This window comes from Paracoccidioides brasiliensis (assembly GCF_000150735.1).
Source record: "Paracoccidioides brasiliensis Pb18 unplaced genomic scaffold supercont2.2, whole genome shotgun sequence".
In the NCBI taxonomy this organism is placed as follows: Eukaryota; Fungi; Ascomycota; class Eurotiomycetes; order Onygenales; family Ajellomycetaceae; genus Paracoccidioides; species Paracoccidioides brasiliensis.
The window spans coordinates 2795272-2817351 of record NW_011371359.1 but is presented as its reverse complement, the minus strand read 5'-3'; the positions used below and the strand labels follow the sequence as shown (position 1 = coordinate 2817351).

At 47.0% G+C, this 22080-nt stretch overlaps 5 protein-coding genes and 1 non-coding gene across 6 annotated transcripts; 2 read left to right on the top strand and 4 right to left on the bottom strand.

Moving 5' to 3' along the window:
- Positions 1 to 1688: 1688 nt before the first annotated feature.
- PADG_11365 (uncharacterized protein) lies at positions 1689 to 2348 on the bottom strand (the record flags this gene model as incomplete). The annotated part of the gene is made up of 2 exons (XM_010759614.1): positions 1689 to 1916; positions 2157 to 2348. The coding sequence occupies 2 exons, from the start codon at positions 2346 to 2348 to the stop codon at positions 1689 to 1691; spliced, it is 420 nt and encodes a 139-aa protein (XP_010757916.1).
- A 3052-nt stretch (positions 2349 to 5400) lies between these two features.
- Positions 5401 to 7392, top strand: PADG_02083 (uncharacterized protein; the record flags this gene model as incomplete). The annotated part of the gene is made up of 10 exons (XM_010758895.1): positions 5401 to 5460; positions 5567 to 5610; positions 5676 to 5720; positions 5831 to 5863; positions 5924 to 5957; positions 6027 to 6062; positions 6148 to 6269; positions 6453 to 6478; positions 6607 to 7007; positions 7153 to 7392. The coding sequence occupies 10 exons, from the start codon at positions 5401 to 5403 to the stop codon at positions 7390 to 7392; spliced, it is 1041 nt and encodes a 346-aa protein (XP_010757197.1).
- Positions 7393 to 7962: 570 nt separating this feature from the next.
- PADG_02082 (uncharacterized protein) lies at positions 7963 to 10003 on the bottom strand (the record flags this gene model as incomplete). The annotated part of the gene is made up of 5 exons (XM_010759394.1): positions 7963 to 7974; positions 8046 to 8263; positions 8349 to 8680; positions 8776 to 9804; positions 9966 to 10003. 5 exons carry the CDS (start codon positions 10001 to 10003, stop codon positions 7963 to 7965), a joined length of 1629 nt encoding a protein of 542 aa, XP_010757696.1.
- A 917-nt stretch (positions 10004 to 10920) lies between these two features.
- PADG_02081 (uncharacterized protein) lies at positions 10921 to 13526 on the bottom strand (the record flags this gene model as incomplete). The annotated part of the gene is made up of 3 exons (XM_010759393.1): positions 10921 to 12907; positions 12999 to 13168; positions 13269 to 13526. The coding sequence occupies 3 exons, from the start codon at positions 13524 to 13526 to the stop codon at positions 10921 to 10923; spliced, it is 2415 nt and encodes an 804-aa protein (XP_010757695.1).
- Positions 13527 to 14833: 1307 nt separating this feature from the next.
- Positions 14834 to 18132, top strand: PADG_11364 (mRNA-binding ubiquitin-specific protease UBP3; the record flags this gene model as incomplete). The annotated part of the gene is made up of 5 exons (XM_010759613.1): positions 14834 to 15556; positions 15638 to 16399; positions 16514 to 16620; positions 16691 to 16853; positions 16915 to 18132. The coding sequence occupies 5 exons, from the start codon at positions 14834 to 14836 to the stop codon at positions 18130 to 18132; spliced, it is 2973 nt and encodes a 990-aa protein (XP_010757915.1).
- A 1627-nt stretch (positions 18133 to 19759) lies between these two features.
- Positions 19760 to 19884, bottom strand: PADG_11363. The gene has a single exon. It is a non-coding gene; the product is annotated as a tRNA-Leu (tRNA).
- Between the last annotated feature and the right edge of the window lie 2196 nt (positions 19885 to 22080).

The following is a 22080-nucleotide window of genomic DNA, read 5'->3' as shown; positions in this document are numbered from 1 at the left end:
AAACCAAGCGGTGTCGATACGCAATCTAAAATCACCAACTATGATAGAGTTAAAATAACAGAGAAAACGGACAATTCATCTCCATCTCCAATCAAGACGGCTGCCTGGATTTCTTGCACATGCGGGAACCACCTGGGCAAAACCCCTTTGCAAGTTCTTTAAATCCGCAGAACCTACAGACCAGTTGGTTTAGTTATCTACATGGCGGGCGTCTTCAGCCCGCGAACGGTTTAAGCCTCACTTAATTAGCTAGTCCACACGGAGTTTAAATAAAAGTTGTCTGAGATATTACGCGGCACATGCTTACCCCTCTTCAGCTTGTGTGTCTAGCTAATGATGAGAGATGGGGGAAGGGTTTTGCTAAGTTTACCTTTGGAGAATCTTCGCGTGTGAAGCTAACTAGAAAATGTATGATTCAAGGGGAACCCCAGCTGGATGCTATTATCTGATATTTATGTTGTCACAGGAATCCTATCCTACCATTCAAAAGGTATCTCTCATCGAGAGGACTTATTCAATCCATGGATATACAGTCCTCCAAGAACGAGAAGAATCCTGGTGGTAAATCCATTTCCATCATTCTCCAAACGCAGCAAAGTGGTGCTTTATTTCTTTTTCACTTGTTATCATCGGACTTATCGGGCTAATTCTTCAGATGGCTCGTTCGCGGAGGTAACCAGCTATCTAAATAATGTCTAAAAAGCGGAGCTTCAGATCTTCGGAGGAACAGCGGTAAATTCTCGGGTGTTCTATTATTTCATGGAGAGAGATCTTTAGTCCTATATTTTCACCCCCGCCAGTTGTTTATGGTTATGCCTCTTTCTTTCCCGGAATATATATGAGGCCTCACCGCGCTTCTTGGAAATATTGTCGGATATGTTTGTTTTCCATAGTGCTAGACAGTGGAATGAATCTAGACTCAGAAACTAGACTCATGAAGGTCCGTCTTGGGGAAAAAGAAAAATACACCCCTTCTCAGGCGTCATCCCTCCCAGACGACAAGGTAAAAGAGGCATCTACCCCTATTCCAATGAGCAGATGATGTTTCCTCAGGATTGTGGGATTAACGATGATTTTCCACCTGAATAGCACAGGCTTAGGATCCGTTCCGCCTCTATTCACAACTGTTTTCAGCGTCGCTGCAGATAAAAGGTCCTCACCTTTATTTTGCTATATACACCAAGTACATCTAAATAATACATCTCTATTCTGCTGATTTGGCAAACTGGTGTCCGTTTCCCCACACTTCTGTCAGTCTGGTCCACCAAATCTCGGGCTTCCTGCTCCGATTCCGTCTATTTTGTATCTCTGAGTCCTGCTCCGATTTGCCAAGACATAGTTCCTCTCGGGCCGGATATAAAGTCCCTGCTGCCCGCTTTGATTGGCCAACCCGATTTTATGACGCCCGTGGAAGCCGGGAACCTGATTGGTTAGAATAACTAACCACTCGGCATGCCGACTCTTGGAGTTACAGATTCAACATCGTATGTGCAACGCTGGGCGGCTTCATCAGCTTGTTCGGCCCGGTGTCATATCTCTCCAAGGAAAGTTCTATTTATTGGAAGCTCGTGATTTATCCTAGGTTGCGGAAAATCTAACTTGAATTACTCTTTTTAACCAATTCAATGTCCATTTTTTTTATCATATGCACTTACTTATAATAGATCCAAACAGCACATTATATCTATTTAACCCAGACAATCCTCTTCCTGATACATAGGCACATCTTCGAAATGCATCTTGCGAAATCTGAGGTTAATGATGGGCTTTGGTGTCCTTTTTAGTTTTCTGTGATTTATCTTATTCCGATTTGAAGGTGCTGGAGGTGATGGCAGCGTTGGTGGAGGACAATTTGAGAGAGGACTGAGAACGGCGGGAACACTTTGGTTTGGTGAGACGTGGAATACAACATTTTGCTGAGTATATTGTATGGGGTGGTTGTAGGCTGTGTGGCAAAGGAGATGCTGCATTGAGAAAGGGAGAAGAAGTATATTGACCGGGACATCTTAGTGTTTGCAATTGCATTGGCCGTAAGTTTATCCCTTTTTGTCTTCCGATGTTTATCCCAAGTCACCTTTTAAACCATCACTTTCACATTTCCTTTACTCCCAATTGTTATCATGCTGATTCTATCCCTTAGTTTTTATTGTCGGTACCTGCGGGATCACAGGCAGCGATGATGCCCTAACCTTCTTCATCGCCGGCAACGTATTTACCTTTGAGTGAGCTAGCATTCCCTTAAAAGTCTCTAACTCACCAAATGGACTCTTTATTCCAACAAACATGTCCACCAGCCACTGGTTCTGCCTTGAGACACTTGATGACTCTCTCCAGCCCACCGTCGACATGCCTCTTAGCCCCTCTGTCTTTATGTGGTACGGCGCTATATGCCTTGGAACAAATTTCTACACAACATCATCACCACACACCGACTAGTCCGCAGCGTTTGTGGGCTTTTTTTTTTGTCCCATCGGTGTCAGTGCTGTTTGTCATCTGTATATGAGCAGAGGGTATTTGGCGATGTGGATTGTGTCAGATGGTAGTGGGAGTGGGAGAAGATGCTGCCGCATTGTCGGAGGAAATTGAGGAGATTGTGTGATTTTTGGTTATCCACTCTATCCTCTTCTCTTTCAATACCTAGTTATGGTGGACTAACGGTATCATCTAGATCATCCGCGGCCTCACAACCTCGTAAGTTCCAACCGCAGTAGGCACCGCGATTGTGCTGATCCACTTAAAACAGTGTTGGTTCGGTGGAAAAAGGACATTGCCATCAGCAATCTTCTAGCTTTGTCGTATATTTAAGAGAAACGTTAACTTAGAAGCACAGCTCAAGATCCCTATGGATGAGTTACGGACGGGAGAAGGGTATTTTGGATATATCTTCTTTTGTTTTGCATCATCTTCTATTACTGCTTAAATCACTACAGCGCTTCCTTTTCTTTCCCAGATTTGTTCACTTTGCTTTTTCGCTGCTTTTATAGGCAAGTATTTGACTACCTATTCATCATCGATATAGAGAGGATATGAAGTAAAATAGGTCTGATCAGTGGAGGGATAAAATGATTGGTGACGTAGATGTGCTCAGAATGAATTATATATTGTCTCCAGCTGTTTTCTGCTTCACTATTTTCTTCCACCATGCTCTACCATCGCAAACGGATATGATACTTCTGGCAGCATGACAAGAATAGGGATTTCTGTGGAAGATCCTGAAAACCTGAACCACTTTCGGAAACCAGAAATGATTGGATCCAGAAGTGCTCTGTGTTTTTGCCCTGTACCCTGCTTTTCTATGCACAGATGGCTGGGTCATCTACAGCAGTAATTCTGTCAATCGATCAACTTTCTGCTCCGGTTGGAGTTTCGTGGCATATTACGCATGTCGTGGTAACTTGTTACAGAGCCTCGAGGGAGGAGGGTTATAGTATAAAATCATTGAAATCCAGCTGCAGCTGTAACCCCGCCGGTCATGCGTAGCTACTCCATGTTAAGTGCTCATTCAGCTGCCTCAAGGAGCCCTGTGCTAAATGCATACAATACTACCTGGGAAGGGGGCGGAGACACAGTACTTTGACTGAGGCCGGTTGCCCCAGTCACGGCGGCGGCCTTCACATCCAACCTTGCATTCAAAGGCAAAAAGACGTCCAGCGAACAGAGGCGCAGGACCCTTTCCGGACACTCTAATTCCTCTCTGGGTGGAACCATCCCCGCTCTATGCATTCTCTCGGCACACCCAACGATCATCCGGCGTCTTGCATAGTGCTAGCCTGGTGGAGAAACGGAGAATGTTTGTTCATCCTAAATTTGCGACTTGCGAGGTAGCCGCAACGGGAGCCTACCTTGATGAATGTATTCTTCTGTGTTCAAGATAGGTAAACAACTGGAAGAAGCGGTCAATCGGCCTGCGAAACCGGCTCCGACAATTGAGGCCGTCTTGCGATGAAAGAAAGTATCGCTCGCTTTTCCAGGGTGCTTGGTCTACAGAGACAATGAATCCATCTATGAAATAGGCATTTGGGGTCGACCAAACATCGGAAGGGGCTGCAGAGACTCCAAGTGTTTTCAACGGGACAAGTCTGGATTCAGTCAGTTGAATTCTTATCCGCAGCTTTCGGTACGGAACACCGAATGCGGGGTAATTATCAATCATCCTTGTTGAGTTAACTTCGAGTCCCAAGATCCCTAGAACCAATCGTCTCCATTGGAACCATTTTTGCTTTTCTTTGAACCAACCTACATGAGAGAAGGCAAACGAAACGATCCAGAGCTTCCCACATCCAAAGGATCTATGAATGGGGGATTGATGGCCCATAGACCCCAAAATCGATCCTGGCTCCCCATATGATATGTTTCTATTTCATTATTTCCCGTTTCCATGGAGGTTGATTCCTCAATGCTTTATCCAGCATCAATAGTGCACGACCATAACTATTTCATAGTTACAGATAACTATGCAGTTAACATGGGAACGAGCCGCGAAAAATCCAGCTGCTGCATCGTTAATAGATGATTGGGAATCCACATCTTGAACATATAAACAGCGTGAAGTCCGTTTCCATCGATAAATACAAAGAAGCGTCTTCAATCCCACCATATGAAAGTTTGTCTAGGGGCAAAAGGATCGGCCACCTCCGCCGGACCTCGAATAAACAAGATGATGCCGTCAAGGAAGGCCACATTTTAAAGCATATTTAGAGCAGACCTTGAGCATCTCAAAGCCACATTCTGTCCCACGTTTCAAAAATCTCACATCAAGCAGGTTAAAAACCGCCCAGAACCATAGTGGAAGCTTTCTTTATAAAGCCCCAAATCCGCCCCCGCAGGAAAGGCCAATGAGACAATATATTTCCAAAACTTGTTAAGCTTACTCTGTCCAGTAACTAGTTAAATGACCACCTTTAACCTGTTCAAGAAGTGCATTGTTTATGCAGCCTAGAAAATGCAATGTGTATGGTAGTCGAGCAATTGAAAGAACATGATACACGTCACAACATTAAATACCCTTTTCCTCCCCTTTGAAATTACTCTTTTAAATCATTCCCTCCTTCTTGAATATCGGATTGGCATTTGTCAATATTTTCTCTTCTCTTTAGCTGGGCCCATCTCTGGTTTATATATTCGGAGAACTATCCTACTTAGGTTGAGACAATCTGAATGAAGCCCCTAGATCGCATCACCGACTACCCGCAGGAGCCGGACCTGTTCTTTGCGATCAGGAAATCGAAACAGCTTATATTTTTGAATACTGTTCTGCTTTTTGTCCTTTTCTTGTATATTTTCTATCTCTGGCGGAGATTTCAGCATTATTAAAATCGAGGGTTAGCCTGTGAGGCCCCCACCTCCAACATCTTTTGTTTTTATTATTACTACTGATTCATTACAATTATCAAAGATGTGATGGCCGAGCAGACTATTCCGAGCGATGCTATTGAGGTGGAGGTGCGTATTGAACCTGATGTATGGATGCTGGCTTCTTCTATGTTCTTTTCCAGGGCAAGAGTACCAGAGATTTGCTACTATGAAAGAGGGCCCAGATTGCTGACCCCGTTTTGTGGAATGACAGGAACACCAGTCAGACTCAGAGGATGAGCCGCAACTGGGAATTCCGTGAGTTAGCCCCGGAGCTCTAAAACCGCTGTACTATCCCAGTATGCTAACATTTCTTTATTCAGACTTAGCACTGGGACATCATTGGCTTCCACAGTGTTCAACTACAGGTGTGGAAAATCTCCGTGATCAGAATCAAGCCTTACCTTTGTTAGTGACGAGGTATGGAACTAAGCTAATATCTCTACCCTATGTTGATTGCAGATTTGAGGTAAGCTAGGCAGAGCTATCAAATACCTAGAAGGGGTTATGGGTGTGTTTGAAACTTGGGCTTGACGATAAGCATTTGGCAAACACTTTAGAATGGCCGAAGATATCATGGACTGAAAGACGGGGCATACCTTTTGGTGCGGTCACTCTTCCCCCTTGTTTTTCTATATATGTTCATTGCTACATGCTAATGACCTTCTGCGCAGCCAAATGACAAAAGAGAGCAAGATCGCATGGACTTGGTATGGCCATGTAACCTTTTCATCCTTATCGCATATTTTGCAGTAAAAATCAAAATTTACTATCCTATTTTATGCAAAAATATAGCAACACTTTATCTACTGTCGGGTATTAGACGGTCGACTGCATTGCGCTCCGCTGAAGCGGGATCCCGGACGAGTGCTTGATCTAGGCACAGGGACGGGGAGTTGGGCGGTTGAGTTTGCTGAGTGAGTACCTATGAACGACCTAGATGCTGTGACGATTGAGCCCCATATGGTTGCGTGAGAACAGGGGATGGGCATAGACTAGGGAAAGGAAAATTATATGCAAGCAAGGAAAAACATGGGCACTATGAACATAAATACGGTTCAGATTAGCTAACTTGAGATTTTTCCTCTTGAACACGGCAGTCAACATCCCACAACAGAAGTTCTCGGTTCGTGTTTTGAAAGAGATCCGCCACTTCCACTCCATCCCCATCTCCATCTCTGGAGATATTCCAACATCAGGAAAAAGAAGAGAAGAACAACCCAACTAACCCTCCACCTTCCCCACCCAAAAAAGGAACGGACCTAAGCCCCATCCAGTGCCTCTCCACCCCACAAAACTGCACCTTCGAAATCGACGACTTCGAAACAGAATGGCCCTATCCCACCAGACCCCAAACAGGACTCTACGACTACATCCACGCACGCGAAATCACCGGCTCAATCCAAGACTACCCCAAGCTCTTCGCACAGGCATACCGCCATCTAGCGCCCGGGGGTTTTCTGGAGATGCAGAGCATGCAGACGAATTTCTTCTCGGATGACGGGACGCGCGAGAGTGCTGTAACAGCTGTGCGGTGGCAGGAGATGCTGGTGGAGGCGAGTAGGAGGTTCGGGAAGGAGTTGGGTGTTGAGGAGAGGTGGAGGGTGGGGATGGAAGAGGCTGGGTTTGTGGGGGTTAAGGAGATGGTTTATAAGGTACTGACATGCATGTTAAATTGATATGAAGAGAAACACACACATACACAGCTCCGTGCACTCCCTCCGCCTCTTTGGAGAGAGTGTTGGGAAAACTGGATGATAAGCTTTAAAACTAACCAAAGCCCAAAAAACGAAAACCTAGGTCCCGCTATCTGCGTGGCCAAAGGATCCGCACATGAAAGAGCTGGGCCGGTATCAGGCGGCCTACACGCAGAAGATGCTGCAGTCATATTCACTGGCGCTCTTCACGCGCGTGCTGGGTTGGAGTAAGGCGGAGCTAGACGCGTTGCTGGAAGAGGTTGGGAATGATTTGAGGGATCCGAAGGCGCATTTATATGCGAAAGTAAGAGTTGTGTACGGACAGAAGGGAGAGTCGGAGTAAATGTGATGGCGACTTTTGTTGCTGAAATATGAGATGAGCTTGGTTTCAGGTTTGGGCGGGCGTTAAGTTGCTGGTGTGGATGGGCAAGGGGGAATTGAATGAAAGCGTTTTGTCCCTTCCGCCACCCTTTTCTGGGTTTCTTGGCCTGCGTTGCAATGAGATAGAGTAGTAAAACGAAATGAAAAGAGAACTAAAAATTGATAAATCATGAGGGAGACTAGATGGATGAGTAGCAAATTTCTAACCAGCTATCTTTTGACATCGTTAAAATACTTTCATGCAAATCGAGCTATGGATCCGATGATTTCCCCTTTTCAAAAAAAAAAAAAAAAAAAAAAAAAAAAAAAAAAAAACCAAAGATGAGAAACAAAAGCCGAGACAGGGGCATTAGATTAAATGCCACCATTATGGGTGAAATATAATACACTGAAGGTAAGAAGCTGTTTGGCGAAGGTGCGAGTGCGAATTGGAATAGAAGAAAAGAGAAAAAGGCACGAGGACTCCCTATATTTGCATATCCTCGCGGATATGGGGAAATGGTATACAAGAGGGTATATATCATCTGCCGAATTATATAACATACTAAACGCAATCAACCTTGTTAGCGCGCTTTTAGGCGAAGGAATTGCCAGGGTGAGACATAATCCACTTACAGGAATAAACAAATAAGGCACCTCCTTCTCATACTGCGTCCAGGCCTCTCCATACTTCGCCCTGCAGCGCTGAATATCTCTGAGTGAGCGATGGAAGATCATGCAAGCGAAGAAGACGGGATAGAACCAAGGGAACGGGCTGTTAAAGCCGGTCACCAAACCCCAGGCCAGGGCGAAGAACATATCACACGTATAGTGGATCTTTCGTGCATAGCCATCTACAAAAGAAACCAAATTTTCAAATGTCAGTCAAAATTCAATTAGAAAATAATACAGCATCTGTTGGACCAGGGCTTAACATACACCATCCATCAACCAATATCGTGTAGCCCTCTTTGGACGTGATGGTGCGGGGATTTTTGAGGGTTTGCCAGGGGAGTTGGGGGAAGGTGTTTCGCAGGATCATGCATCCCTCTCGCTGTTGACGGAATCGATTCTTCTGGCTATTTGTGGTATCCCATATCCAGTAGACGAACAGGTAAACGATATACAGCGCTGCAAGTGCGTATCGGTTCCATCTGTAGGTATCCGGATGGTTGTTGGCAAGATAGATGGTGCAATGGCAGTAACTCAGAGGAACGCCCGCAAGGTTCCAGAAGATAAGCATGAAACCCCATTTTTCGTAATACATATCCCTATTTGTAAACGTGTTAGCGATTCCAATTTTGTATTGATACTGGAGCAAATTTGGTATCAGAAAGGGGGGGGTAAGGAGGGAGGTATATCGAACCATGTGGCAATGATGCACTCTTCGCCCTTCGAGCATGCATTGGCATACAGATAATGCGCCATCAGCAAAAACGCAACCTCACCAGAGACATAACCATAAGTCTCCCACTGCCTTGCCGCAGCGCCCAAAGAGACCAGGAAGAGAATATACCAGGGCAGCCGGACCTCGAAAAACATCTTGAAATCCAGGATCCCGAACAATCTAGGATTGAGCTCAGCGCCCATGAAGAAGTCATAGATGGGGTAGCAGCTCATGCGATGCTCAGCACCACGCATCCGCGCAGAGACGTAAGCGATGATCGAGATGATGAAGCCGGTCAAGATGGCGACACTCATCAAGGGTCCGAATTCATCAATGATAGTATATAACTTGTACACACCGCTAACATGAAAGGCAAGAGCAACGACAATTGTAGCGTAAAATGAGGCATATGCAGAGCAATAGTAGGATAACTGCTTACCACCAAGATGCTCCAGCTTACGGCCCTTAACGTAGATACCAGGCAGAAATACATAGCAAAGCCCCTCAAAGATGAAGAATGACCAGTATGTAATCCACGCTTTGACCGTGGGGAACGCACCCTCCCGCGTCAGATTAAACAAGTGGATTGAGAAATCCTTCGCACTTTGCCCTTCCTCGGGCAATGGCAGCTGCCCATCATAGTACGTCGCGCCAATCCACATATAGTACATCAGCAGCGGAAAGCCAATCATCATAATCAGACAGCCAAGGGAGCCCCCGAACTCGAAGTGGCCCGAGTCATCGATTTTGTAACTTTTGGGAGCAGCTGTCGCAGTTGCGACGCTATTGCCATTGGCATGGCTGTCGACAGAGGTGTCGCCATTCTGCTTCTTCTTCTCGCTGACACGTCTTCGGGTCCTAGGCGCCTTGGACATCGCTGGGTTCTCCAGGATCTGACTCGAAGACGCAGAGTCGGGGGTGTCCGAGGTTTCGTCAGGAGTCATGGACGAACGGCTCCTTGTGACACGGCGGCCAGGAGTCTCGACATAACCCTCACGCTGGATTTTCCTGCATAGGTGCAAGCGAGATTAGCTTGCTCTAATTCAACAGAACGAACTTTTTATGATGAGATCTTAGATATTGAGGAGATCAATTGGACAGCAATGTAAGATTGAACTCCCCTTTCAAGGTACCTTCAATAACGCGGGCAGCAACGGGGGCACACTTACTTGGGGGTCTTCCCAGTCTGCGAACGGGTGAGGGTCATGGCCGCGGAGGAATTGACGCTGATGGAGGAAGAGAGATGTCCAGCGTCGAGAAGAAGAGAAAAGGAAAAAGAAAAAAGAAGCTGGACAAAGAGGCCAGAGAGCGAAGTTCTCCCCAAGGAGGGTCTAACGACTCAAATATGGGCCACTTCGCCCAAAAGGGAAATGTGATGGCAAAAAAATAGTTTGAAAGAGATGCAATACGGTATTGGGAACCATTAATTACAAGAGGAGACTTTTAGGTACGGGGACGGTGGGGAATTAGCTTATATAATTCTACAGAAGATGTATTACCCCTGTATTAGGAGTTCTTTCAAGTGGCTCGCGGCTAGTCCCAAACAGGAAATGTGTTTACCCCTGGGAACCTAGCATCTCCGAATGACTTGAAAAATCCATCTCATCAGATACAAGGGAATGTGAAAATGTACAATATTTTTGTGAACTGGTAGCAGGGAATCCGCAGAGCATGTATGAAATGGAAAACATAGAGCGCTATATACAGATATAGATCTAAATATCATATCATGCGTCAAGGAAAACACAAGTCCCCAAACAACGGGCTGAGCAATGGATTAACCAGCAAATCACTATGAAGAGTTCCCAGGATGAGCAGAGAAGAAACTGAAAGAGGATAGGGGCGGACCGCCCAAGCCTACCACCCCCCGCCACTGGTCTGGCTGGGGGATGGGATGGGGTCAGCGTAGTGCTGGGAGAAGGATGGAGGTATATATGTCAGACCGTTAACTTGATCACCATCTCCAGATATAGCAGTAAACATATACATCCCATATCATAGCTCCAACACCCAAGACCAACATCTACATACGAAGCACGCCTCAGTGAACCCAAAACGTCCAATATCCCCCCCCCAAAAAACACCCCTCATTGGTTGAAACGGGGTGATAATGACATAATATCCTCACGCCGCACGCCTTGCAGTTGTACTCATAAGCGTAATTTTCTTATATTTCTTCTTCTTGCCTCCCGTCCCACTACCAGTGCCACCACCACCACCATTCCCCGCAACATTCGTCGCATCACCCAGCACACCTCTTTCCCCCTCTCCCTCCCACCCCTGCAGCCACCCATCATCCACCCCACACTCCACGCTCTTACTCTCCCCCATCGTCGGCGCAATCGCCGCCGTCCCCCACACCGTCCTATAAGTACCGCCACCCGCACCCGCCCCGCTAGTACGAAAAGCATCCGGAGGACTACCCGCTGGCGACGCCAGGGCTGTGAACGAGGGCCAATTCCTGCTACGCGAGGAGGAGGACCAGGGCGGAGAGGCGGAAGAGATGCTTGGGTCGAAGACTGGGGTTGGGGTTGATGCGGATGCAGATGCGGATGCGGATGGTGTTTCAGGGCCCACGCAGAGGGGTTGGAAGTCACTTGCGTCGAAAGGGCGATTGCGATCACGATCGCGCAGCATCTGCTGCTGCTGCTGCTGATCCAGACTGTATCCAGGTCCCGATAAACCATCCCTCTTCTTCCGCGCTGCCGCCGCTGCCCACCTCTGCTCCTCCTCACTCCTCTCAGCCCGAATGCGCTCCTTCTCCTCCCTAGCCGCCTTCTCGCGATTACGCCTCCGCCTCCGCTCCAGCTCAGCGGCAAACTTCTCCAGGACGGCCGGACTGACGATATCGCGCCAGTCGCATTCCAGGAAACTTACTTCGCAGCCGTGGGGGAGGTGGCTGAGGTATTTTGTGCGTTTGCGCAGATCTTCATCGACGATGTGGCCAGTTGAGATGCGCTCTATGCGCGGGAGGATGGTGGAAGGGAATTGGCTGTAGTCACCAAAGGCGGTTTTGAGGATGCGGATGTCTAGTGGGGAGAGGTAGAAGTGGGGAAGGGCTTGGTAGAAGTAGAAAGGGTGGTCGATGGAGTTGGGTGGGGAGTGGGAGTAGTGTAAGGGGTCTTTTTGTTTAATGGGGGGGTTGGATGGGGGAGGTGGGTTCGTAGGTGTTGTGCAGGAGTCGTGGGTTTGGAGAAGTGAATTGATGTCTAGTTTTGAGATTGCGGATGAAACGGTGTCCGTTTCGATGGGGTTGGAGGGATCTGTTTGTGGACTGGTTTGAGGATTCGAGGGTGTTTGTGCATTGCTGGTTGAACTCTGTCCAGACTTTGTAGCATGTTCGATTTTATACATCTCCGGGACACCGTCTGGCGGTTCCTCAAATTTGATGGGAGCTCTGGCTGGCCGCCGCTCAGCTGGTTGGCGGGAGGGAATTGGTGGATTACCAATATCCTTAACCTTTTCCTTCGCCTCTTTTATTGCCGTAATAGCTTTCCGGGTCCAAGTGGTATCATCACCGAAAAGCAATTCATCCTCCCGTTCCTGTCTCTCCAGATCCTGAATCTCATTATTATACTGGGAGGTCATATAATCCTCACCCCCCTTCATAATATGGGCATAGTCGGGCACATCTGCGATATGATACCAGGGGATATCGTCGTCGGGACTAATAGCCTCAACACCATCCCGTGGAAGAGCAAGGGTGCTCCGGGGGTGTCGCATAACCAATCTCAGAACCACATCACCACCTTCAACGGGGAGGTCAGATTGTCCTATGTACCATCCTACTGGTCGTGTCTCTGATATGTAGATGGTATCCCAGCATATTGGGCATTTCTTCCACCGAGCCTTCTTTTCCGGGATGGGATTCGAATCATCAGTCGAGTGCATGAACCGGATAAGGCATGGCAAGCAAAAGACGTGCCCGCACTTAGCCATACGGGGAGCAATGGGGGTTGAGAGGCAGATTGGGCAGCTGGCTGCTTGGGTATCAGTGGAGACTAATACTTGCAGAACTGAGTTCCAGTCAAGATGGACGTCAGCGTTGGTGGCTTGGGCATGGTAATTGTTCTTTGGATTGACGATAAAACGATAATTTGCATGGACATATCTACATAACAAGCATCAATAATGAAGGACTGATAACAGAAGGAAAGCAAGGTAAGATGACTAGGGAGTGGAGAGGGGGCCATAATAATTACCTAGCTTTATCAACCGCGTGGTAGCCAGAACGGGGTCCCCAAGTATGGTTTCGCCGTTGGCCACGAGGATATGTATGGTGATTATGCTGTGGTCGAGGAGGAAGAGAAAAGTTCATGAGATGAGTGATAGAGGTTTGCCCCTTGCGGCTCATTGTCGATCTCATCGCAGCCTACAGTCACTCATTTGACATATGAGTAATAGGATCAAGAGAGCATTTTAAAAGCGTCAAATAATACACAATTGATCAACAGAAAGGAACAATGACATACTGATTCGGCGACGACATCCTCGTCATCCAGACGAGGGCGACGATGGCGCTTGTGCTGACTCTTCCTGGCCTGATTGTTCCGCGGAGCCGACAGAGACTTGGAGGACGAGGATGTTCCGGCAGCCAGACCGGCGTGGACTCTTCGTTGAGAAACGAGGTCAATGCCGGAGTTTGGGGCAGCTTGCAACGACGAAGAAGTCTGACTGGGGATATTGACAGGTTTTGACGCGGCAGAGGGTTGGCCTGGACCTGACGACATTATCTCTGGGAACAGGGCCACCAGGAGTGTGTGTCGTCACTGGACAAGATGAGGAGGGGATTTGCAGTTGGAGGGTTAGATAAGCTGATTTCGGTGAGAAGGAATGTCCTGGGATGGATATAGATATACGATCATATAACTCGAAGGGGGATAAGGTTGTCTGTATATAACTCCGGGTCCAACCAACTCTGCGTGGACATAACTATACATATGCAGGAGGAGTTGGGCAGGTGGAGGTGGAGGTGGAGGTGGTGGAGAAGGAGAAGGATGGAAAAGGATACAAGAAACCAACAACAAAAAGCACAGCAGCAACTAGCCTGATAAAGGACAATGAGGATAGACAAGACCCCGAGGGGCCATTGAAGAGGAAGAAGAAGATGACCTTGAAGGTGGTCGAAGGCAGAAAGAAAAAGGAAAAGAAGATGAAGATGAAGATGTAGAAGATGTTTTGAAGTTAATCTGTTTGAGGGGGTGACATGGTATTGTCACGTATATAACAACATATATTACCAATACTCGACACATTTTATATGTTATTTCTGTAATATATCACTGTATGTCACCATCCATTACCATACCATACAATGGTCATCGGTGGCGCCTGGTCTCTGCTGCTGACTCATCCCTGCTTGGCCCAAAAGCAGCAGCAGCAGGAAAAAAAAAAAAAAAAAAAAAAAAAAAAAAAAAGGAAGAGAAAAAGAGACAACGACGAACGACGACAACAACAACAAGCACCAACCACCAACCGCCAACAGAAAACATCTGCTACATACGGGGATCCTGTATTGCAACATCCCTCATTCTGGATCTCTTGCTACCTATAAATCTGTTTCTGCCTGTCCTTTGCTCCCCTTTGTTAACTGTCCTCTCCTCGTTGACTGCATTCTGAGTATCCTTGGTCCTAAAAATTTTCCCCATTTGCGGCCGTGGTGAAAAAAAAGTCCAGATCTGCCTGCGTCTCTGCCCTGTCAGTTTCAACTTCAACCTCAACCTTCAACCTTCAAACCTTCAGCCACCACCAATATCAACCACACCCCTTTCACAACCACCACCACAACCCCCAACCCATATACATCCATTACCTGTCATCTTTTGGCAATGGCTTTGTAGCAACACCCTTCGCAAAGTCATCTCTTTCCTCCGCCTCCCCCCTCCGCCCCCCCCCCCTTCTCTGCGTTTTGCGTTCCTCTGTATGGCTCCCATCTAGGTCAAGTTTGACTGTACGGTAAACGCAGTGACGCCCGTCCGCACCCTCTCCCATCCAAAACACCTCCTGGGGGCGCATGATGAACCATCATCTACCCCCAATGCCCCACGGCCAGACCCCTATCCCGCCTCCCAGAAGGCAGCATGACCTCTCCTACGTCTCTGGGCCGCCTGGCATCCGGCCGTCTCCCGGCTACCTGCACTACCACCCACCACCACATGCTGCCCATACAAATCATACAAATCATACAAATGGCCCTCCACAGCCACAACCACAACCACCTCCCCATTCTTCCTACTCAGCGCAACAGCAGTTCCAGCACTGGTATCCCTACCAACAAACCCCCCATCCGCCTCCTCCGCATCCCCAGCAGTTTCAACCCTATGCGCCTCTAATTGTCTCGTCCTACCCTCGGTCGCAACAGCAGCCCCCGCCGCCTGCGCTTCCTGGCCCTCCACCCCTTTCAGGACAAACACCATCAACAGCACATCAACAACCACAACAACCTCCACCAACAATGCTCCCACATGTACCCCCTCAACCCAGTACTGCTTCATCAACCCCCTTACCTTCTTCCTTCTCAACTCCAACGCCAACCCCTTTTTCCGCTCCAAGTTCAACCGTAACGGATAACAGCCACACGAACACTCCCGGCAATCCCTCCGTCGTCAAAAGCGCTCAGTCTGTCCGCGCAAATGCGTGCAGCAGCATCAGCAGCAGCAACAGCCCTGCGCCTCAGACTCCTCCTGCACAACAAGCCATCCATACCCATGAACGGATAAAGTCTGCAACGCCATTATCAAGGCAGCTATTTCAGCCACCGGTAATTTAACAAACCCTGTTACATTGTCATTCCAGACTTAAACATCCCAAGATCTCAAGGCTAACTCCAATACCTTTTCAGCTTCCTTGGCTTTCCGTACCTGAAACCCCCTTTCCTGCGAAAGCCCCGCGACGACGACGAAAACCTCGCATCCTTCAGACTTCTGCAATACCCGTTGAGTTCCCTACAAAGCCTGGCGACGCTGACGCGGAACCCCAAGAGAGAGCATCCCCCGAAGAACTGCCGAAACTTGCTTCATCAAAAGCAGAACCAGAAACCCTTGCAAATCCTCAGCCCTCCTCCCAAACAGGTCTTAACCAACCTACCACCCCGTCTTCCACCATTGCTTCTTTTCAAACCTTAGCAAAAACAAAAATACAACAAACTCCAACGCAACCAGCCATCGCGAGGCAGGCAGTTACCCCCATCGTCCCCGTTGTGCCAATATTATTCTCTTCAAGTCCCAGCGCAACAAAACACCCGTCTGCCAACCCAGATAAGGGAACCTCAGAAACCTCCAAACCGCATGGATCAGCTCCAACCACATCCTCTGAGAACCAGTCGCAGTCGACAGCAGACATTGCGTCTTCATCTGTGGAATCTACCACCGCTACACAAGAATGCTCCACACCAGCTCCACCAGCTAGACCTCCGCCAAAGTCCTGGGCTGATCTTGTGCGCACTAAAGCCCCAGCATCGAGCGCTGACGCCGTCACCACCACTGCTGGGATTGGCTGTTTCGGTGTATCCAAGGGCGAATCTCTTTTCGATGTTATTAACAATCTAGGCTCTGATCCTTGTCAATACGGTAATAAAATTGCCTTTATTGAGCCGCGCGGGCTTGTAAATACCGGTAACATGTGTTAATATGAATTCTGTAGGTGTTTTCCCTTTTCTCTCCTATCTCCTCAAACACAGCGGTTTTGTTTTTGATCCAGAGCTGACAATTCTGCTTAGATTCTTCAAATTCTGGTTTTTTGTGTTCCTTTCTATGAATTTCTTGACAAAATCAGTCGGCGTGCTGTTCATAGTATTAAGAGCGAGCTTCCACTAATTGATGCGATGTAAGAAATCCTCTCACTACCAGGCTCGAGTTATTTTGTTTCATCTCCGCTAACTCTTTTATCCCTCCAGGATCATGTTTATGAGAGAATTTCGGGTAATTGACGCTGCAACGTCCGCTGAGAAATTGAGGCTGCGGTTGAAGCAAAACGAATTAGAACAATATGGAGAGTCATTCATTCCGGAATATGTTTATCAGGTTATTCGGCATCTTCCCCGCTTTAGGGACATGCGGGTAGGTCTTTCGATTTTTTCTCCTAAAATTAAAGGTATTGTCTGGAACTAATATCCAATAGCGCGGTCACCAACAAGATGCGCAAGAATTTCTTGGTTTCCTTCTTGAAGAGCTCCACGAAGAATGCACCCAGGCAGTTAAACAAGCCACATCCACTGGACCTGATATCCCCACACCCGTCGACACCGATTCGGCATCTGCAGCCTCCGAACCCTCCGTAGAAGGATGGCTAGAAGTCGGCCACAAACAAAAACCCTCCATAACACGCTCATCAGGCCACGTTGCCTCCGAATCCCCCATCACGAAGATATTCGGCGGAAAACTGCGCTCCGAATTCCGCGTCCCAGGCAACAAAAACTCCGTTACCCTCGAACCCTACCAATCCCTCCAACTAGACATCGGCTCGCCGCAGGTAACCAACATCATCGATGCGCTGAAGGGCCTCACAAAGCCCGAAACGATGCAAGGCGATTTCAACTCCTCCCGTGGCCCCAAAGTAACTGCTACAAAACAAGTGTTCATCGAGACCCTGCCGCCCGTGCTCATCCTGCATCTAAAACGTTTCCAATACGACAGCGTCACCAAGGGGACACAGAAGATCTGGAAACGGGTCGGGTACCCGCTCGAACTCGAGGTGCCGAGGGAGGTGTTTCCACCACATCGGCGGAATAACTTGCTCGCGGCGCAGGGGAGCGGAGGCGGTAGTGGATTACCTAAATACCGCCTGACGGGCGTGATATATCATCATGGCAAGAATGCTAGTGGGGGCCATTATACGGTTGATGTGCGGCGCCAGGATGGACGGGAGTGGGTGCGGTTGGATGATACTGTTATTCGGCGGGTAAGGAGTGAAGATGTTGCGGTTGCGGGTGCAGGGGTTGGGGGTGAGGAGGATTCGAGAAATCTTGCTGCGGCGCTTGAGATGCAGAGTCGGGGTGGTGGTGTGGTTGCGGGTGTGGATAGGTATGGGAATATCTTTGAGAGGTTTGGGATTGATGGGGTGGAGGGGGAGGAGGAGGGTGAGGTCGGGGAGAGTGAGGTTGGGTGGAGTCAGGTTAATGGGAATGGGGCGGGTAATGGGGTGGGCAGCGCTGGTGCTGGTGGGTATGGGTATGGGAGCAGGAGGTTTGGTGTGAATGGGAGTGTGTCACCGGCTGGGAGGGAGGGGGAGTCCGGGAAAAGGACGCCGAGTAGTCGGTTTGCGGCAGCGGTGGGAAGACGGGATAGTAATAAGGTTGCGTATTTGTTGTTTTACCAGAGGATTCAGGGGTCGGTGTAGGGTGTTCCGATCTTCACTTGTCTGCCAATCCGCTGTCATCATTGATTACGCCTGCTACTCACGCTACCTTCTTACGCGATTATCCGCTTCCGGCTTCCTGCTTCCGGCTTCACCCGCTCCTCCATCTCCTCCATCTCCTCCATCTCCTCCATCTCCAGCTTCCCGGAGCCTCCCATTTCCCACTACTTTACCATATACGCATATCTACCTGATACCTCGACATTAACTAACCGTACAAGCTCCGGAACCCAGAAAGGGGGGAGTCGCGACGCGAGTCCTACGCAATTTGAAAATATCATTTATAACCCATCCACCCTCTCATCATCCATCTAGCCGTCATCCCTTACCTTTCTCATCATCAACCACCGTTATCGTCCCCCACCATTCTCATTATCTAATTTATCTATCTATACCGTCCGCAAAAAAATATGGGAGACATACCTACTTTCCCCCATTTCATTGGTGTTATTTGTTAAGCTAAGGTCGAGGGAGTGTGTGTGCGTGTATGTATGTATGTATACGTTTTGTTCATTTCCTTCTTATATCCTACCCTACCTCCCTACCTCCCTATCTACCTATCTAAGCGTATAGACATAATATGTCTACATTACACACCCAGCTTTACCTGTCCTATTTCATCCTACCCCCTCCCGTCCGATCCTATCCTTTTTGAGGACCTGAAGGCTTATGCTGCGTTATTTTGGACCCTTTCCTTTCTTTTTTCAAAAAGTCTTTTTATTTATCTTATTCATAGTGTGGAGGCTTTTAGTTGAGACAAAACTGCCGTGAAAAGGAAGAGAGGAGGAGAGGTGAAGAGAAGAGAAGAGAAGAGGACTTAATAAAGGGGAGGGAAATTACATAATGTTGTGGAAAGGATTGTTTGTTATGGTTTTGTTCACCTTTAGTTTCTTGCTTTCTCCCCCTCCCTTTTCTCCCTTTGTGCCTAATTCATTTCGTCGTCTTGTTTCCTTTATTCTTTTTGATTCCCCTAAAATTATTTTGAGATAATTTCATATTCCCTACACACACACACACACACACACACACACACACACACCAACCCTTCTTTCCCTTTTATTAAAATAACCTTCTAAAACTTCTTAATCATCACCCTGCCCACAAGTCCAAGATCACATCCCTTTATTTGCATCTCCAGCCCGTGTCTTTCGCAGCAGAATTGGCATTGGTAGAAGAGCGTTGTCCGTTCTCCGTTCCGCTTCATTTTTGATTTTTGTGTTTGTGCAGGAAGGTCGGATTGGAAATTGAGAATTGGGAGTCGAGAGTCGAGGGTCGAGTTGTGGGAAGAAGAAGAAAAGTAGTATTTGAGAATCTTGAAAAGAAGAGATTAGCGACATACACCATTTGTCTAATTTTCCTTTCCAGTGATTTATATTTGATATATGTTTTATCAAGTGGCTTTTTTTCCTTGCCAATGTTATATGATCTTTAATAATGAGGTTAGTCATTGCTGTTGTAGGTAGTGTAGTTAGAATCATGGATTTGTTTTATATCTTGTATCTTCCTGGAGATTTCTTTGACTGACTGCTTCCCAAAGAAAATAACCGATAAAACAACAGACACCCGAGCCCGCCATCCAAAAGGGAATAAAAATTACTCTCCACAGTTCTGACAAGAGCGAGACTCGAACTCACGCGGGTTTCCCCATACCGGTACAGGAAATCCTTTGACTTAGGAATTTCCAAGTGTTCATGTGACTTGAACGGTACGCCTTAACCACTCGGCCATCTTGTCTTTTGATATACCTGGTTACGAAGGAAGGAGTGGATGTTAATTAAGAGTGAAGAGTGACTTTTGCGGCAGAACCGAAGATCGGACTTGTACGTTGAACCTTTGCTTGAACAAGGGAAATTTCGCAATGCTACTTTAAAACCATGTTCAAAAGAGAGAGACTGTATATAGTTACAACATATCTTCCCTTCCTGATCCTTATTCATCCTCAATATGACTGCACTGGTAAGAATCGGCTAGGACAGGCACAGATGCTACGTTGATCATCACTTCTCTCAAACAGACATGACGGAGCGGTGAGGCAGAGAAGGAAGCGAAAAGGTGGATCACTTCGCTCCAGGTTAGTATTAACTCGCAAATTGATGGAGCCGGATGGCATGATATGTATATACATACGCCTCTCCGAGCTGTATATAGGAAAGTCGATATGCTCTTTCTAGCCTTTAAACACGGAATCAAGGCCACAATGTTCGGCGTATGGTGCCATATACTCCTAAAATGACGGTAGTTAGTAGTAAATGGGGCAGATGTCCAGGCATTTTGCGGGACATCAATAGTTAGAGAATCAGTGCCACGCATTCCCAGTAGGCGCATATTTTGCTTCAGCAGCTTCCGCGAACGTCGACTGTCTGATCTCATCTCGTTATAAAGCAAGGTGCTGATGACTTTACACCGCAATTCCAGAGAGAGAAAGCATAGTGGCTACCCGCATTGACGGAATAGAGCCTGGAGCCAATGCTAGCAAAAAGAAGAAGAAGAAGAAGAAGAAGTGTTCGCCTGGGTCACGAAGAAGCTGATATTAATTTCCAGAGTAGGAAAGCAAGGGAATGAGGATGGAAACCTTGGGGGCCGTTGAATATATCTAGGTAAGTAGATAGGAAGGCTGGAATAGGGTGTCATGTCAAAACTCCGCTCCGCTCGCAGAGGTTGGCACGTCCAGCTCATGTTCCTTGAAACCTGTTCAAGGTCGATGGGGCGTAGATAGGTGGCTGGACCAGACAAAGCTCCTCACAAGCTTCTCCGAGGGGTTGCTGGGCAAGAAGTAAATGAGCTGGAACCATTTCTCATATTGCCATTTGCATCGTACCGCAACATTGGAACCGCAGCTCCCCAGGCCTCGCCTGTCTTCTATGTCTTCATAGTTTTTGATTGTTCAAATGCTGGCCTGTGTCATTCTGGAAGATCTGCAATCAGATCATTCCTTGATTTCAGGAACTGTGAAGCCTGCACAAGCAAGATTATTTTGCTCACATATTTCTCTCAAATGATGAAAGCTTCAGTGCTTCAGGGCCAAAGGATAAGAGAGCAAAATTACTTAACATATGATATCTCAAACACAGCTTGATGTTTAGATTCAAAAAATGCATCTTTGAATCTCACTAAGTTGTGATCAAAACAACAATTCATTCAGATCAGGCTCATGTCATTCGCCAATCAGCTGTATTCATGCATGAAAATAGATCTTTGTCACTCACAGTGTTATTCAATAGTTAACTCCATATCCAACTCTTCCAGGTCAAGCTTAGGCCTTTTCCCCTAGAGTCATGTGTGCAGCAACTGGGCTCTGCTGGAGACCCGGAAGGGTTCATCGCAGGGAGGCTGCAGCCAGTCCAGTCCAACATCTTTGATTTCCTCAGCCGCTAAACAAAGTCGAATAAACTCCACCTACACAACAGCTAATAAAGCTTCTGAGTCGAGAAGTCTTCACAAAAAAAAAAAAAAAAAAAAAAGGGAAAAAGGAAAAAGAGAAAAGAAGAAAAGAGAGAAAAGAAAAGAGAGAAAAGAAAAGAAGAAGAGGAAGAGAGAGAGAGAGAGAGGCTCTGATTCCAACCCAATCGTCAAGTGTAGGGAGTGCAGTAAGTTAGGTGGATTTAATTGATTAAAGTTAAATGTAATTCCCCACCCTGACAGACACTTAAACGGAGTGAGATCACAAAATCCTAAAAAGCATATTCTATGTATTTTAACCTGAAATATCTACATTTAACAGCAGCTAAATTGCACTAGATTGAGATATTTTTATATGCTTAAATGTATCACAATTAGCTATATCTTTGTGATGCTTGTAAGCATGGTCTAGCAACTTGCTACTAGTAGTATTAGAAATTGAATAATAAACTATTTAGACTTCGTATATAAAATGTTGAACAGCTTTGTGTAAATAATCTTTATATTGAATTTTGTAACTAGATCTTTTAT